The 19,314-nt window shown below is 41.1% G+C and overlaps 1 protein-coding gene across 2 annotated transcripts; it reads right to left on the reverse strand.

Annotated features, from left to right (window-relative positions):
• Positions 1–279: 279 nt before the first annotated feature.
• On the reverse strand, positions 280–19,134 carry HSPA4 (heat shock protein family A (Hsp70) member 4). Of its 2 annotated transcripts, none has more exons than XM_074838091.1 (19): positions 18,868–19,134; positions 14,687–14,744; positions 12,876–12,952; positions 12,052–12,174; positions 11,512–11,611; positions 10,980–11,113; positions 8,852–9,096; positions 8,367–8,443; positions 7,913–8,064; positions 6,831–6,937; positions 6,373–6,506; positions 5,726–5,907; positions 5,230–5,319; positions 4,566–4,718; positions 3,930–4,055; positions 2,797–2,904; positions 2,364–2,483; positions 1,808–1,969; positions 280–1,549 (listed from the first exon to the last, which is right to left on the reverse strand). In XM_074838091.1, exons 2-19 carry the CDS (start codon positions 14,739–14,741, stop codon positions 1,343–1,345), a joined length of 2,352 nt encoding a protein of 783 aa, XP_074694192.1. In that variant the 5' UTR covers positions 14,742–14,744; positions 18,868–19,134; the 3' UTR covers positions 280–1,342. The 2 variants fall into 2 exon arrangements, with proteins under 2 accessions (XP_074694192.1, XP_074694191.1); XM_074838090.1 differs by having other exon boundaries at positions 12,876–13,016.
• Positions 19,135–19,314: the final 180 nt, after the last annotated feature.

Genomic DNA, 19,314 nt, shown 5'->3' on the forward strand with positions numbered 1-19,314 from the left:
CGGCCAGAAAACGCCGCCAAGCTCGGGGCTGGCACCAGCCGCCTCCCCCCACGGCACATCCCCTCCGCGAGCCCAGAGCCCCCCCGTATTTATTAGCGCTACTTCATTAAAGGGGGTTTGAATTACGCTCAGTAAAGCCCAACTTCCCCCGCCTAGGCAGGCGCCGAGACCTTGGCGCCGCAGGGCAGAGCCTTCGCACGCCTCCAGCACCAGACACAGCCCTTACATCTACCCCGAGACAACCATCTCTTCCTCGCAATCAACAGCTGGAGAAGGTGATCCAGTAGAATCCAGTGCATTTATTTCTTGCAATATCTGAATGGGTGTTGCAGGTTTGGATTTTAAACACATACAAATTCATGTTTGCAAGTTTAATGACAATCAGTACTAGAAGCAAATTATTGTATAAAGCTCATAGAAAAAAAAATGCCGAACGGGTCAGGTCTTTCTTTTTCCTGGGGAAAAAAACCAAACAAACAAAATAAAAGCCCAAGCATTGCAAACGAAGGCCTCATGGAAGCAAGCATACCCCCTTCAGAAAAAGTTAGGAACAAGTCAGAATCAACTCTCAGTGCAGGCAGCTGAAATACAAGTATTCATTCTTTCTACAAGCAGCTAATTTAACTAGAGACAAAAAGTTTACACGGTCTAATTAGCTGGGGAGTTTGCCAGGAATACACCTTTGTGTCTAAGAGCACATTCTTAGTCTGATCTGTGGGCGTGGACAGTTGCCCCTTTTTTGAGATCAGATAAAGGATTCTGAGTCAGGGCTGACCCTCCGCACTCACAAACCTACCGATACCACACACCCTGCTTCGCAAACCTCGTGTAACTACGAACTGTTCAAGTGCAACTCAAAATAAATCTAGAGTAGCGCGTTAACACTAAATTAAGGGCCAGATGCAGAAAGATGAAAGATCAGGCTGCAGCAGGCTCTGGGCTTCCTGCAGTCCCAGCATCGATGGGTAACGCTGTTGCCGCGATCCACGGGGGAAAGCGAACAGAGTGGGCCACGTTAGACTTTAATTTGTGATCTCACACTACTTTAAAAGAAGATTGACTCAAAGACGTTTAAAAAATGGAGAGTCAGCTTAGGGCTGTTGCTGTAGGTCTAGTAATACCACCAAAACTTCTAAATACAATCATAACAGCACGAAATACTGCTTATTTGACCAAGTAATTAGCTACCGAAGTGTTTCTGACTTGATGCATTGACCAAACCTCTCCAAAAGTTACTAAGAGTGCTGTGGTATTCACTTGCTTCAGTTTGTATTCAGAACATACAAAGTTGACAACTTAAAGCTTTATTGGAGTTTGCAATAATATAAACAAGTGCCGAAATTCAGTCAATGTCCATTTCGGGAAGCTTCTTGTCCGTGGCCGTGGGGGCAGCGGCCGCAGCGCTCTGTTCGCCGGCCGGGGACCCGCTGTTGGCCTCCCCTTGGCCTTCTACTGGTCCGTTGGCTTCAGTCGGTTTCTGCTCCTCCTTCGGGAGTTCCACTTTGGGTTTGGGTTTGGTGACTATAGGATTACAAATACTTGTCAATTCCTAGAAAAACAGAGAAATAAAACACTGTTAGAAATGTTTTTATCTACCAACAGTTGTACTTCAACCTGCTGCTCAAATCTAACTTTTGACACCACCCGATGGTTATTCAAGGCGAGGGCTGATGTTCCAATACACATTTAACAGATTAATACCCCACCACTGTCCTTCTATTACAGATTTCTCACCTCAGAGTTTTCTAAGCACAACTAGGCCAAGAAAGATTCTGCATAATTCACTGTATTTCCACGAAAGACTTACTTTAGTTTTAGCTTGGATGTCTTTAGCTTTTATAACCGGGTCCAAAGTAAGACTTCTCTTGTTCTGTAGATTAAGTTTATTGTTCATCCACTCCATAGCTTCATTTGCACTCTTCTCCACTTTTGCTACATCTGCTTCATCTAGATGGTCGTATTGTTCATCCTGAAACAGCCAAATGAGTAGTAACTGTGCAGACATTTGTTTGGAACATCTGAACTGCATGCTTGGTTCTTCAAACTTTTAGCTTCAAAATACTAGGAAGAGCATTTAGCCCGAAGGCTGGTTAGCAGAGCAATTAATCTGATCACCCACAGCTCTAACCAGAGGGCCAAAGTTCTACTGCTGCTGGTGTTCTCCCCTCCATGAGGAAATCAGCACCTGATTGAAAAAGATTGTCAGGTTTTCAAGCCAACATCCAGTTCTGAAAATATGGTAAGTATCAAGGACTCAGAATCTAGCCAGGAGGTTGCACCAGCTTTTTGTTTAAAGGACCTTAAGATTCAGAAAAGATTTGTATCACTTTTTCGCATTTGCCAGAAATTAAGTATTCAAATACCTTTGCTTTGAACGCATGAACAGTTTTCATGTACTGTTGAATTTGCTTCCCTAAGTCCTCAAATGCTTTTGGTCTTTCCTCCGATTCTTGAAATCTTGCCTGAATAGGTTGACCCAGAGTCTGAAACAAAATACAGACATCAAAAACCACGCAGCACCACACCAAGATCCTGCAAGATTTCACAGGGTACATTCACATTTCTGAACTCCTATGGAACTTTCCCTCTTCCCTCCACTCACAGGAAAGTCTGAGTCTCCCTCAGCCCTGTATTGTCACAGGTCTATTGGCGCTCTGCTCCTCATGTCCTTGATGAGCAGATCGAGACGTTTGTTACCAGGGCTGATCTCTGAATCAGTAGACTTAAGACAGCTCCCTGCTTGACCAAAGTTCTCTAGATTCAGTAAATTCCAGTGGGAATGTAAGAACCACTTACCTTCAACTCCGTCAATTTATCAATGTAAATTTGTTTGGGTTGGTCTTCACCATCTTCATAAAGCCAATTTTCTGTATCTTCCAGCTTCAGTGTGAAGCTATTTCGATCCTGAAGCAATACATACAGAATAGGTAGGTGAGATAACTCTTATTAGATGGCAGATAGCATTAAAGGATACTTGGAACCTTTCCGGAAGGGTTACATTTTTAGAATGTAAAGAACTCTGTCTGAAACTATCTTATTTTAGTGAAAAATAAGATATTCTTCAGTATTGCTTCATGGTGGAGACCAGGCCTAAGGAAAAACCATCTAGACACCCACAGTTCAGATCAATACTGTTGCATAAAAGCCTGGTTTTTCCCCCTTTTTATTTTTCTTCACATTTTCATCATCACTGTATGAGCAAGCCTGAGAAGAGTGAAACCGATCTGAGAAGAGTGAAACCGAGGTGCCATGAATCTCGCTTGACTCGTCCCAGTTTTAGCTCTGATGGAGGTACGTAGGCTCTGCCCACACCCTGCTGGCAAGGCTCCCATTGCCATCAGTGCAGATCCAGGCAGGAGTTGGAGTGATTTGTCTGACTAACATAGTCCTCTAACGTACAATTACATTAATTACACACCGAGCTCCTTTAGTACAACAGGGAAAGCTAATTAATAATACAAAGAGATTTTTAGGCAACCTGTACAGATACAGGTACCCACATTTAGTCAAACTAATCCCACCTACTATGTTCCTAGGTAGGGCTGTTCTTTCATTTATTTTTTTTAATCTTAAACTATTCCTAAATATTGACAAAGAGCCAAAATAGAGTAGGTTGCCTTAAAATGATTGTAGTGTGCAAGTGCTCCTAGCCTGTTCCAGCCTGAAAACACATGCTCTGATTAGATCTTAATTGCTACAACTGTTTCAGAGAAGAACACACAATATATCCTGGGTACCATCTGCTTGTACTTGGGCCACATTGAGAAGTTTATCTTCACAGCCAGGGAGGTTAAAAGCTACTTCTCCAAACTTACAGCCTGAAAATACAGTCTAAGTAAGCAGTATCTGATACAGGTCAAAGGTTACTAAAATACAACTGTTGATTGTAACAAAATATATTAGGAGACAACCAAGCCAGCAATACTTACATCTTCACTAACGAATTTCTCATAAACACCGCAGAGTTTGTCTCTCATATCATACACATACTCTTCCACTGCATTCTTGGCATCGTTCCTCTCTTTCTCTAGTTTATCCTGCATTATCATTTTACCCTGTGAACAAGTTGTCACATTAGTTGGCTAAAGAGCCAGTTATTTAACATTTATTACCAGGATACCTTGTTAGCAAAAGCTTATGTTTGACTAAAGATTTTGAAATTCTGTGGTTTACAGATCTGTTCTAATCACAGCATATGAACAAAGCCTAATTTCAGTTGGGGGGGGGATATCCAATACAGGGCAGAACAATCTTGCTCCATTTGAGGAACCTTCACCCTGATGGCAGCAGCCATTGAATATCTTATAACTGCAGGTGATTTTGGAAATAATCACCCTGTAAACCAGCTTTCCTCCAGAACACCTCCTCAGTAAGAGTTACAGCGTTCACTTCACAGGAAGAATGTATTTTAGCTCCACAGGGCACTGTTCACCTCAGAAAAAACTGCATGTTTTCTTCCTTTTCATTTTTCTTGATCACCCTTACCCACTCACCATGTTTAATGAACAACAAAATTTCTGGTGATCAACTAGTGACATTTTTAGCTTGGGCAAGTGAGAGTTTACCTCGTTCTCAATGAACAAGTTCAGCATGTCTTTCCCTATCTGCCACACCAGCTGATTCTCAATGGGGAGGTCCACTGTGGTAGTCTTGACTTTAGCCTTCTTGGCTTGAGGTGGCTGATCCACTTTCTTGTCTTTTGACTCAGCCTGAGAAGTCTGCATTGAACAAATATATTCAAAGTGAAAACAGCATCACCAGTCAGTTCAAGTATTCAGGACTTAGAGCAGAAAAAGTATTATTGAGTTAGTGCACCTCAACATCAGAACTACATATTACCTGTCACTGACACTTCAGCTGCTGAAGTCAGAGATTATTAATGGAATTACAGCCCTTTTCTGGGCACAGAATATACATTCATGGGGATGATGGTGCTTACAGTAGGCCACTTCTCTAGTATTTAATAATTTAGTTTTCAGTAACTTATTTCTTCCACAAACAGGAGACTTCACTCATTTTATCAGTACCAGGTCACTTGAGGTCTGCAATTTCCACACCATTTACGTACTTCAAAAGCTCTAATCACAACACAGACCACCAACAGATCCCAATAAAAATTCAGCTTCCAGAGCTGACAAAGGCAGCAGATGCTCTCACACACTACATATTCTCATGAATCTTCTGGAAGTATGCTACAAAAAAAATAGAAGTCTCAGATGTTCATGTTACCTCCATTTCTTCAGACTCTGCCTTATTTTCAGGTTGGGCTTGCTGTTGTTCTTCAGTCTTTTGTTGCTCTTCCTGGTCTACTTGCATCTTCTGAAATTCACAGAGATCCAATTTGACATTAATTAAATAATGCACATACAGATCACTGCTTCAGTTCTTAGGCTGATCACTTCACTTACACCTAATGCTCTTTAGGTACAAGAAACAGAATGAAAACCAAAGTAGAGCCTCAATCCATAAATTATAAGCTTCTAGTCTTTGCTTAGGCAAGCAACACTCCTAGCACAATGAAGAATTTCATCTATACCTCACAGTCCTGGTTAAGAGATCTGTTACTGGTGTAACATACTTCAAAATTAGTGCTTAATCACATCTTCATATTTTAGTTGCTGGACACGTCTACTAAATCCTTACACAAGTCTTAGAACCTTCCCAGAACCTGGCCAACTGCACTTCATTGGTTTTCTAAGTAGCCAAGAGCAATGAAGTCGATTACCTCTTCCTCTTTTGCATGCTGATCTGTTTCCATAGGCTCTTCATTCTCATCAGATTTATGAACCTCCACTAAAGATGCACTTGAAACACTGAAGATGCCGTGAATATTTACTCTAACTTTGACTTTCACTTTCGAACTGGATCCATCTGTTTGAGGAGTGACCTTCTGAACCAAGAAGTGAGCTAAACAATCCCAGAAGGAAAAGAACATACCATTTTATTAATGTAATCACTGAAAGTAAAGCCTGATTGTTGCTGACAATGGATCACTGCAATGCACTCAGAGGGTATCAAATCCTACTCAAGTCCAACAATTCAATTTTTTACTCAGCAATGCTAGGACACACAGCTATCAGAAATTCTCTGCAGTATGCTGTAAAAGCTTGTGTTACTTGTATCAAAGTAAGACTGCAGTGCTGAGCAGGTGCCTTTCAAATTTGCTGCAACATCAGGATGCTTTTTATTTAGCCTATTTGTCCACAAACTTCATGTTACTCCACTCATTTTGCTGTGGATCCATGCCTTTGGAAACCTGTCCCTACAGCATTTGTAGTAGGTTGCACTTTCCAGACCACAGAATGAGTCAAAGAAGTCCTGAAACATGTACAAGACTATTAGTAAAGCTTAAAGTGACAAAATGGTCTTAACCTATAGCAGGATCTGGGTAAGGCAGCTCCTTGGGAGAACTGTAGTAGGCCTCGAGAGTAAAAGGTTCCTTTCTGTAGAATGTGAGGACCTTAGAAAATGGAGCAGCATGGTTCTTGGGAAAGACCTCACAGTCACTGTAAGACAAAACAGAGCATTTGTTTGGTATGTGGGATGACGCATCTGAGAAAGTTAATGAAACTTTTCTAGATATCTTATACCTTAAGGAAAAGCTTCTTTAAGAGGTGACAAAACAGACTCCTAACCTTTTAGGTTAAAGGAAGACCAATAGCCATGTAGGAAGTGCCAAAGTGCCACCCATCCTTGCTTTCGTTTTCCACTGTCATTAACTTCAGAAAAAGTATCAAAATTTGAGTTGTTAAATGGGCACTGCTCTAGAAGTGTTATCTACTTTAGTCATCATCATTTAGTAATCGTGCAAGAAGATTGAACTTTTTTACCTTAACCCTTCCTCTGCTGGTGAATTCCATCGTAAAGAAATAGGATACGGTATCAAATCTGTGATAGAAAATTCTCTCACTTTGAAAGCCGGGGATAAAATAGCACACTGAAAGAGCACAAGAGCCATATTACAAACATTCAAACTTCAGGCGAACAGTAATTTAATTCAGCAAGTAGCTATTTATGCTGCTTAATATGTAGATTTACTCTAGCTTCAAGGAGACCAATACTGGTGGACTTGGAACCTGCATAACAAGCACTGGCAGCTCCTACGTGCCCTTCCTTTCCAGGAGGGTGCCATGATCTGATCACACTGAAAGCGGAAATACACAAGTTTTAGTTTAGAGTCATTGCATTGTTTGGTTTGCTATGGTTAAGCTACTGAGTTGTTTTTAGTGCCAAGATAAGAAATCAAAAAACCCGAAAGTTACTCTCTAGAGTGACATAGTACCAGGTTTTTTGTATATCATAACACAAAATTATCTTTTTAAGCAGATTCCAATAGCTAGTTTGTACCACTGATCGAACTGTAAGCACATATTAAACATCTGAAGAGAGAAATGAGGTGATCAGAGCGAAGTTAAGATGCATTTAAGAGATGGCAGCACTAGTAAGTATGGAGTATTACTACTGCTTAAGCCATTCAGCAGTGACTGATTCCACCTGAAGACACATATTTCCATTAGCAAGAACCTAATCCTTCAGTTTTCAAGCAATCACCGTAACACAAGTTTATTAGTAGTTCTATAAAATCTGGTTTTTTCCCCCCGCCCTGTTTAACCTAGGCACCCAAAGGAGCCTTGAAGAGAAAACAACATGAACTTTATCAGTCCCAGCTTCCAGCCACAGCAGAAGTCAAGTACACGTTTCACTTCAACACACTACACTGATCCACTGATTTGGCTTAGACAAACAGCCCAGAGCAATCCCTTAAAGCTGCTATTTTCCTAACTGCTTTCTTGAAGCTTATCTATTCTATGATACACATGAAGTATCTCTCACATTACCTGCAGACTCTGGCTCAAATATTCATGGGTTTCAGTAAAAAATACTCACAGCTAAAACAAACAGCACTTTTTACCTGCAGTGCACAACCTCGTGCAACAGCCTCATCTGCATTCAAAGTCGTACTGACTTCTTTGCCAAAAAATTTACTGATCTTCTCTTTAACAGCAGGGATTCTTGTGGTACCACCAATTATCTCTACTGCATAAATATCCTCCTTCTTTAACTCTAGAAAGGAGTCAGACATTAGTTTTTATAGATTAAATGTTTGTTTCACATTAATATGCTGACATTGTCAACTAAGAGTTCCACTAGACCAACCACTATTTTAAGCTTGCTCTCCATGTGTCTAAGCACTAAGAACTTCAGTTCTTAGCTTGTGTGAGAACGTTTTAAAAAGCTTGCGACCACTAAGCGAGAACTTGTTCGCTGTGCTAAATCCATCTGTCCATTCTGTCAACACCCAAAGGAAGCTTGTGTTGTGGGGGTCTCTTTTCTGTATGCAGAACACAGAACACGTATACACTTACTGGCTTGCTCGAGCACGCTGCGAAGGGGTGGTTCCACTCTTGCAAGGAGCCCATCACACATCTCTAAAAATTTACTTCTGTTGGAAGAAGCCATAAATAAAGCTATAGCACACCATAAGCACGTTAATACTGCAAATACAACAGCATGCCAAAATTGGAAGAATGCCATTTTAACTACGTACTGCAGGGTTTTCTCCCCCCCAGTCCCAGTTCTATACCTATTTAGTATCCTAGTTTTATACTTATTTAGGATATTCTCCCAGACAAACGTGGTTCTAGTAACCCAAGCACACTTGCAACATCCACAGCACTCCCTGCTAACTCCAGGCCACTGACTAAACACCATCATTTTGAACAGCAGCCCTGCACATCTTGTTCTTACACTTCCCACCTCCCTCCAGCCCTAAGAACTGGTACTTTATACTAAGTTTCTTTCTGGACTGAAGGGTACTCTAAAGCTTACTTTTATAAAGTATAAGCATTACCTGTTCATTGTTCCAGAGACATCTATGTCATTCATGAAGCATTCTATGTTCATCGGGAGATCAGAGGCATTAGCACTCATCAATTTTTTCAGTTTTTCACATTCCTGGTATAGCCTCAACAACGCACGAATCTTTGACTTTATGTCTAGTTTATATTTCTTTCCAAATTCTTCACAAAAGTATTCAACTAACATTTCATCAAACTTCCTGCCTCCAAGTGTTGTATCAAATGATGTAGCAAGGACCTTAAAAAAATTGAACTCTTCAGTAACAGCACAATTTGTCATTACTTCAGTGAAACCTATTAGCAGTTAAATTCAAAGCATTTCTTTGTTTCAAATATAGTCCAACTCTGAACCAAAACAAGTATCACAACATTATTATGGAGGAAGAATTAGACTGGTGCAACCACAACAGAAAAAATCCAGTACAGTTCATTTTTATCCTGCCCTTGCCATCACCAGCGAGTGACAAGTTTTTTTTGATAAGCCCCATCTAGAAGCCTAACCTACCCCAAACAATAAAGCCATGTCCCATACTCATCTTTGATATTTTGTGGATGCTGCTGGCAACAATTAAGCCATTCTCTTGTATTTCAGGACAACCTAAGTAGTAATTGCATCACTAACATCTGATAGTTTATGTGGATTGCAAGTGCAGAAACAACCACACATATCCTAAGGGATGCTCTTTCTTTAAAGCCTACCAAGTCTAAACCATGACTTTTGTAGCTGATAGTAGATACATTCAAAATGGTGTTGAAGAAAGAACCATCAATACCACTGACAAATTCTGACAGCTACACAAATATTGGACCACTCTGTGAATGGTAACTCACAAGAATTGCAGCACATACATGGAGTAGCTACAAGTTCCAGGAGGAGAAAAAAAATCATTCCTATAATACTAAAAAGCAGCCTTGGGCACCCAGCCTTGCTGTAATGAGGTGACAACTTTAAAAAGAAATTTAGGAAGATAGGGCAAGGCTTAGCAACACAATCTGTTCAGTAACTTGTGCTGTAGGCAGACCATCAGAGTTTCCAAATTCTGCTTAGCCACTGTCAGTTTGAATTATGTCCTGGCTTAATATTTGATGCCTCATAAGGGTGGAACATGCTTATACCAAGCTAAAAATAAAACACGAAGAGAGTAAGTGTTACTAACTCTCACAAATAGGTGCTCAGGAGGGAATTATCTGCAAAGAATATCTGTAGCCCATCCACCTCAGCTGATTCTACTCTTTAAACACACTATGCACTTTTTTTAGTAAAACCTTAAAGTATCACATTATTCTCAATACTCTTTCGAACTAGGTTTGGTCTCCACACTGTTTTAACTGCCTTGCTGTCCAGCTCTCCATTCTATACTCAAAAGCATCCCTTCACTACTCCTATGGCTTCAAAGTTCAAAAGACAAATCTGAGAGAAACACAAAGTAGTTTATATCTCCTCACAAGAGGAAACGTAACTACAACAAAACTAGTGTTCTCACAACTCTTGCCTTCTCTTCATTTCACTACCCCATGCTTTAAAATTTGTCTTTGTTTCTCTAGCAGATTAAGAGAAAGTCATTGGAACTGCAAGAGTCCAGATTGTAATCTTAAAAAAGCCAACTAAGAAATGTTAGTATTTGCTGGAAAACAGTAACGCTTTGGCAACTCACACTTAGAAGCACACTAACTTGCTTATCTTCTGTTTGCAGCTTAAAGTAATTAAGAATGCTTTTACTTTTTTTTTTTTTTACACAAGCACCACAGTGCTAAAAAAATGTGTCAGTTACACCATTCTAGGAATTCCTGTTTTAATGCTAGATCTTACAGCTGAACTAGAGTATGTTTTGAAAGCAGCATCCAGTCAGATAATTTCTGAACAGATCATTTATTCCAGGTTTTTTATTCTCTGCCAAACTCTGCTGATTAAGGCATGTTTGTCTCTTCCACATACTGCTCAGAAGCTCTCTAGTTCCCTGCCCTACTTTTAACTCCAGACCAAGTGCAATTTTAAGAATACGAATTGAGCTGTCTGGATGCATTTATGTAAAGACAGGCAAGCTTGCCTGTCACAGGCCGTGTATGTACTGGTGAATATTTCTACTGGTAATTAAAATGGATGCATAACAGATTGTTTACTTTCAGTTTTCCTTTGTTGAATGCACAAACAGAAACTTGATATGCAGAATGCCCCATATCCACAAAAACAACATTCCGTGGCTTCTCTTCCAAGGCAGGCAGGTCTTGCTTATAGATTCCATATGCAAGGGCAACTACAGAGAGACAAGAGTCAAAGAGTATAGTTAGGACATTCAGTTTTGTAATTCGTTAAGAAATACATGGTACATCAGTAAACAGCATTAGCATTTCATCTACTTTTCAAGCTACAGAAATTGATACCTTGTTAAAATAATTCCCAGCGCCAATGAACACTGAAGAACATTAAACAGTATCAGTCCCTCCCAGCAGCTGCATTAAAACAGGTATTCAAGAAATACCTTTATGTCTCTAAAGCAATAAAAAAACATGACCAGAGCTTAAGAAACTTTATGATCAACTAATCTATTTTAAGTTTACAAAACCAGCAGTAATTCCAGAGTGCATGCATCAGTGACAGATTAAAAGCCCTTTTATCTAAAAAAACTATAATACTAAGTGAGGGAGTTATTACCTGCAGTTGTTTCATTTATTAGTCTCAGACAGTTGAGACCAGCAATCTGTGTGGCATCCATCACAGATCTCCTTTCTGCATCTGTGTAGAAAGAAGGAACCTGCAAGAAAAATCAGACAGCCAATATTAACCTTTAGAAGAGCCATCTTTAGCAAACAGTTACAAGTGTGTACAGAGTCAGTACAGAGCACAGCTGAGGCATCCTTCAAATTTAGTGATCATTTCAGTTGCAACAGAGAAAAAGCAAAGAAAACATTACATGAAGACAAAGTTGCTTTTTGTGAATCTTTTTCCATTCTGTCTCACAAGCCACTCTAAGAGCAAAGAACCAGAAACAAGTATCTATTATTTGTGCTGCTCATTAGCAGCAATTTAAGACTTCTCACCGTTAATGAAGTCTAGTTTTGAAGAAGAGATGCAAGATTCAGTTTTAAACAGAAAATAAATACCTGAATATTCAAGTTTAATGGACAATTTAACGCTGTAATCATTTCAGTTTGATACCAAATATGTAAGACTGACTTACTATCACATACTTACAGAAACAACACAGTCAACTACAGGCTTCTTAAGCGCATTCTCAGCGGTCTCTTTTAATTTGGTAAGAAGCATTCCTGTCACCTGTTCAATAGTAAAGTTTCTTTCCTCTTCCATATACATGGCCTTCAAATAAAAGTTGTGTACACATGTGTTACACTACAGTAAAAACCACACACTAAAAACATTAGACATGCAAGAAAGTCTTTCCTAAAAGCAAGCTTAAACAGGAACACAGCTCTAGACAGCCTTCTCCAATAGCCTAGCTCGTGCACAGCAGCTGAGAGGAGATAATACACAAACACTGGAATGCATGTTTAAGAATTCACATACACAAAGCTGCTCTGGACGCAGTTTGGTTTTTTTTAACTCCCAATTGCTCAACAATGCCTAGGATGCCTTCCTCCCTACCGTTCTGGACTAAGGTAGTTGTTGCTAAAATCCAATTTCAGCCATTGCTGAAAGAGACAAATTCTTACCATTTCACCCAAAGCACTAAGCTGCCATCTTACACTCTTGCAGTATCTGGACAGCAGCTAAATAAGTACACTGGTGACACAGCTTGTCTTCCAAATTCACCAGGCAGTGAAGGAAAATAGTACTGCTAAAACAGTTTGCGTGGGACTGGCTCTGCAAGGCAGTCTAACTGTAAAATCAGTCTCACCCAACGCCTGGAGAGACTATCCGTGTTATTAGCCCTTTATTCCCTCTTTAAGGCTTTCCATTCACAAGAGAACGGGAACTACAGCGAACAGATTCAAAATAAAGAGATAAAAGGAAACTATCAGTTTCCTCCTCTGGCTCTTGTTCAAATATGCCAGACTTACCTTGATGCCAGTTGAGCCCGTTGGCAGCTGGACAAGTTCATACGCAAGGCTTGCTTTTTCAGCTTGAACAAAGGGATCTGAGAATGCACGACCATGAAATCTTTTAAAACTTTGTACTGTATTCTTTGCATTTGAAATAACCTAGAGGAAAAGAAATCTTTAATACAGCGTGTCAGGGGAACATCTGAATTTCAAACAGAAGACAGAGTTTTGTTCTCATGCTTCTCTCGCCAGAATATTTTTGTCATTTGTATCTTAATAGTATCAAGGCAGTTGCTAGAAGGCAACTTCCCTCTGATTGCTGAGGCAACCTACAGGAATTTGAGATTTAAAATAAAATGTATGCTAGAAAACAGAGCCAAGATTCTATCAAAAACTGATTAAGACAGCACTCAATTTCCATAGTGTATGTGTAGGACACTAAAAATGTTAGCGAAGTGTCTCTCCCATTTACCTGTTTCCTACCACCCTACCTTTCTACGGCGCTGCAGCCAGTAATTTCACAAACATAACAAGCATATTGATGTAAACTCCAGTTCAGGTTCACCACACGCATGTGACAGTCAATACACAGATATTCTCACAAAACAGCTCAAGGACCTCGTCATGAAGCTTTAAAAAGTCAGGAGGGCCCCAAGGTGATACTGTCAACTTGATTTAACTGACAAAAGGTAGATCGTCTTTTATTAACAGCAGAGATCAGCACAAATGGAGAAGTGAAACATCATTATAGCTTTTTCTCACATAGTGAAAGTAAACTTGTTTAATTCTTTCATTTACATTAGAGCAAGACACATGCTAAAAAAATACAGTAATTGACAAAGCAGACAAGCACTCCACTATTTAATATTTACCTGGGATTCAGTTTCAGTCAAGTGGCTATTTCCTAAGTAACCTGGTTCTGATTCTCTGTAAGTTTAGTTTCTGCAGGACATACCTCATCTCTACTGGATCTCTGTATCAATGAATTTCTTTAAGCTAAGCAGACACTCAATTCCAGAAAAAACATCTGTATTTAGTTCTAGTACAGTTCTTCTGTTCTTGAGTAACATGGCTGTGTCCAGTCATTTTTGTATTCTAGATAATGAATCTTCACACATCTCTAGGTATTTTAGGCTAAGAAAAACCAAGTGTTTGAATAGTCACTTCCTGTAGAGGACTTCAAAAGAAAAATCACGTTTTATAGGGGTTTCGCAGCAACACAAGATACGATACAGCAGGACCCAAAAGTCACAGGCAGGACAAATCAGCTTAACTTCTTCTCAGTCCTTAAATCATATTTACCTACCTACACTAACAGAAACGCCAAGTATGGCAAGAGCACCTAAGAGATATTTAGGTTGTAATTCAACCAGAGAGTCAAGAAAGCTATATATATTTACACTCAAGTACGTCCCCTTTCTGCCAGAACTATGCACTTAGTGGAATTCTACAGAATGTAGTCACGTCATTAAAAGCTATTAATTAAAAGCAAACGAACTGGAACAAGCTCAGGTAAGATGAAACACTACTGCTTAGCTTAGAATTTACATTTGCAACCTGAAAAAATTGGTATTTATCAGAATTTAAGAGGCAAAGACTGGTTTTTTTGTACATTTCATTATGTGCAGTGATCAACCCTTAGATTTCTACCCAGAGGACAAAGCAGCATCACATGCTGAACAGCTGAATTAAGCTCAGCTGTTCATTACAGTTACAGAGACACTAAGACACCAGCTCAGAGACATTTGTAATCTTCAATGATAAAAAATACATTCTGCCACTCTGATTTTAGACTACTGACGTTGCTTTTACCCAAACTATACGCTCACCTGGCTTTTTGCTGCAGCACCAATTGAGCGATTCTTGGGTCCAAAGGCTATACATGATCTATAATAAGAAGAAAGATTTCCAGTTAGTAAGTGATTCGTAGAACTGCACATCTTTTTGTTAAAAAGTGTTGATAATATTAATTAAGACTAGGGATATTTTAAACAGTATTTGGTTCATTAAGAAAGTTGGCCACTCACTGCAATACATCAATACATGCATGGAATGTTCTGTGAATTCTGGAAACAGGCACTCTAAGTTCAGTTAAAACAGCAATGCTCCTCTCTGCAGAACAGCACTAAAACCAAACTTATTCATGCTACCTCAAGTTTCACATCTAAGTAATAATTGGGTAGACACCCTTTATCTCAAAAATTACTCATACACCTAAGTCACTCAAAGATAAGTAATACAGGAAACATTCAACTGTTCAGAAGAAATACATGAGTTAAATCAGATAGCAAGAAAGTCATTCCTACACGTCTGTACCAAATGCTAACTAAGGTTTCTAGTTTTAAAGCAACCTCTGCAGGTTTTTTATTTCTGCTCTTAAAGAAAGACTGATGTTTATGAATTTAATCTGTACTCACTGAAATAAAAATCATACTTTACTCAAAACTACTTTGTGACAGCCTGCAGTGCTGAAGAGACAGGAGCATTTTTTAAATTCTTTTTGGAGAAATTCCTAGTCCTATTAAGCCTCTTGATTTAAATATTCAACAAACTGTGAAAGCCCTAACAAATTAAATCCAGCCCTCTAATCCAAGTTCCTCATACCACTGAGGTAAACTTACTGGGGAAAAAAAAATTGCTCTAAGTCAAGCAGATCTTTACTATTCACCCAACACACTAACAGCATAATGAAGCTGCTCTCTCTGCAGCAGGTCAAGAATCTGCTTTACAGCAGGGTTATGTCATAGGGCTGCCACAAGAAACAAACTCCAACTCAGCCTGAGGTTTAGAATCCGTCTTCCAAACACAAACTGTCAAAACCAGAATTGAAGACTAGAGTGATATAATTGCACTGGGTTTGTATCTTCTTCCAATTTATTAATAACTTAACAAATTAAACAATACCCACCCTAAAGCATATGTTGCAACAGAATTAACATTTCTGAATGAATCTGTTATTATTTGAAACAGCTATTCAAGGGATTAGTTAACAAAACCTGGGGAATTTCTGTGCTATGCAGACCCTAAGGCCCACGCTAAGGGAGCAGGAGCTGCAGAGCATACAGCTAAAAATCTAAACGAGCCCTGAGCAGAAAGCTAGTTATTAATTTACTCTGCTCTCCAGAAAGGAGTTAAGACATGAACATGAATTGTTGCTTTTCTCACGGACCAAAAAAACTATATCCAGCCACTTCACTGCTAAATTCACAAGCCATCAGCCTCCATTCACCACAAGTCCACCAATTTATAGAACTCTTTAAACCTGCCAGACTAAAACCTCAAGGTAGAGGTCTGTCTCAACAGAAGGACAGAGCACAGTAATCAAAAATACAGGTTTCCATATTACACACTAGGAATAAAACCCTTAAGTGCCTACATTCTTCCTGACCACGCTCGTCCCCTGCTTGGCTTCATGAACAGGCAAGCTTCTCCGAGGAGCTGCAGCTGGACAGATGGGGTGGCTCTAACTCGGCTCTGCTCCGTCCCTTTCTGTCCCTTTCTGCCCATCCCAACCCTTCTCCCGAGTTAGGCCTGGCTCCAACCGAGCCTCGGGGAGCTGCACAGGGACCCAGCGCAGAAGTCAGCTCAAGGGGAAAGAGGGAGGGAAGGAAGAATTTTCAGCCAGTCTCATTCCTCACATTAGTTCACCATAGGAACCAGGGTTAACTCATTAAATACAAATTATACTATTATACAGTTTACTGGACATTGAATAACTAACCATAGCATTTTAAATAGAAACATAATCACAGGGAAGGCCAGAGGTCTAACGAAGCAACTTAAGCAGAGCTGTGAACTTCCATAACACACCTGCAGGCACTACCTCACCCTCAGGTACCCTCCCACCCACCTTCACCTCCTTGGAGGACACCCCCATCCTCTGACAGCGCATTTCCTCTACACTGAAGAGCAGCACAAGCTTCCGAAGATCAGTTACAACTATTGCACTTAATCGAAGGCCCTTCGTCCTTATGGAGATAGCTTCATTATCTTACTTTTTTTTCTTCTCCTCATTGGTTACTAGCTTTCTCTCTACCAACTTTTCAATTTTAAGAGTACCTTATTCAAGACACAAACATGGTTTGCACTGCTTCTGGATATACAAGTTCAAATTTTATAGGATTCTGGAAAAATCCAAGCACAGAGCTGGACGCAGATTCAGTGAGAACGTCATCTGTGCTGCTGAACCAAGTACAATATATTCAGAAGGGTTTACTTTGCCCATACAAATGATCACAGTAACACACACCTGCTAATCCTTCCCAAAACTTACATGTCATCATAGAAAACAGTGTTTAACCCTGACCATGAGCTGATCCCTGAGGAAACCTGTCACAACACCTCGCACAACTACCCCCACAGCTCACTGTAAAGAAATGCTAAGCACTGACTTTCTGAACCAGGCTTTCTGTTTCCAAGACAGACACTTAAAAGTTATTAATGATTTCTTTCAATAGAGGTGTTTGCTTACAGAATGGTTTTCTGCATTCCCTCCAAACAGTACTTGGAGATTAAGTCTTGTTGAAAACTATCATTTTCATTATGCTAATTTTTACCAATTTCATTTTAGCCTTTTGTAACCGAATTATTTCCTGAAAGATGCACTGTGTCAGATATTTTATACAGCTTATCTCCTTCGATGAGATCTGTGTTCATATCTCAACTATATATAAGTAGAACTTCCAACTCCCTGAGGACCAGATACTTAGAGCTATTAGAAGACTGCTTTGAAATTCTTTACATTAAATATTTTTCTAGTACATCTAACCTTTACACTTACATATTATCGAGAATACTTGAGAGACAAGTCCTTACTCTAGCACATGTACTGAATTAAAAACTTCCTTCTCCATTTACTCATTGCTTAGAGACAGTAACAGGCAAACAGAGCTGAGGTATTGTCTAATGAGAAGCAAGGTCATTTTCGGTCCCTGGTCTTTTTAAAGAGATGTGAGGGATCTAAAAAAAACCCCAAACCTAGATGCAATTGTCTCATCAAGACAGCTATTTACTTTAGTATATTCTTAAAATAAAGCTATACCACAACATACAGCAAGCTGTAGAAATACTTTTAAGTCCACTTTCTAAACAGTTCCCCTCCAGCTCTGATGCACTAGAAGTTCCTCTTCCACCTTTATTTTGCAATTCATTCTTAGACAAGTTTTACCCCAGTGCTCCCTCTCCTTCTTAGCACGTTTTTTATTAAAACTAGGCAAACACATTTCTCAAGAAGGGTGTGTATGAGAGGCCTATTTCTATAAGCAGAGTTAGAATATACTGTACACCCTGTCAAGTGTAACGTGCTTGAGGTCCAAGCTCACCAGCCAACTGCACTGTAAGGCAGTTCCCCTCGCAGGGGGCAGGTGTCTGACTCTGCACTGCCTGTTCACATTCCACCTCCCCATAACTTGTCAACCTGGTGGCCACCTTCAAGGGAGTCTCTCAAAGACCCAACACTCAAAACAAGTGCAAGTTTTTTGAGAGCCCTTGCTGAACAAAGAAACACACAGACTGAAGGCAAGGCTGCTAAGCAGCTTTCCCAAGCTTTGGCTCAACGGCCAAGGAGCTCGCACAGAGCTAAGCACCAGCTCAGCGTCAGCCCGGCCACGCTGGGGGAAACAGGACTTGAGCTGCAGGAGAACAAAAAGATGTGCCAGAACACGGCGTATAAATGTACTGGAAATTAAGCTTTGTTACGTCCAGCAGTCGAGGATACGGATGCTTTTTCTTATATTCACGCACCCTGTAAGCGCACAGCCCTGGCTCACGGACGACACGCTGGTCCTACCCCCCCCGAGGCAGAGGGTCACCAGCAGCACCTCTCCCCGCCTGCCGCTGGCTACCCGGCCTTTCTTGAAGCACTTATTCACCGCGCCCGCTGCTCCGGGCCCGCCGCGGGGGGAAGCGCAGCGCCCCCCGACCCCGGCTGGGCTCCCTCCCCGGGAAGGAGGCGGGAGCGGGCCCGGCCCGGCGGGCGTCACTGCCCTCCCGCCGCCTCAGCCCCACTCACGGCGTGCTGCGGTCGCTGTACTCATTGGCGATGGTCTCGATGCCGCCGGCGCGGGCCACGGCCACATAGCAGCTCTGGAAACCCAAATCGATGCCCACCACCGACATAGCTGCGAGCGGGAGAAGGAGCGGAGGCGCCGGAGGAGCCGCGGCTCGGCCCGTTTAAATGCGCGGCGGCGGCGGGCGCTGCCTCCTCGGGGCGGGGGGACTTCTCGAAAGATCCCGTCGGGCCGCGGCCGGGCCGAGCGCTGAGGGGAGAGGCGGGAATCTCGCGAGACTGGCGCCGAGAGCTACTGCGCAGGCGCGGGAAGCGCCGGGGGCGGGGTCGGACAAGGGCCACGCCCACTCGGCGGCGGTCACGCCCACTCAGCGGGGGCTGCCCCGCCCCTTTCTCCTGTGCGGAGGGTGTTTTTTCTTGCCATCATCTCGTCAGAAATGGAGAAAAATG

Source organism: Strix aluco, chromosome 13 (assembly GCF_031877795.1).
Source record: "Strix aluco isolate bStrAlu1 chromosome 13, bStrAlu1.hap1, whole genome shotgun sequence".
Classification (NCBI taxonomy): Eukaryota; Metazoa; Chordata; class Aves; order Strigiformes; family Strigidae; genus Strix; species Strix aluco.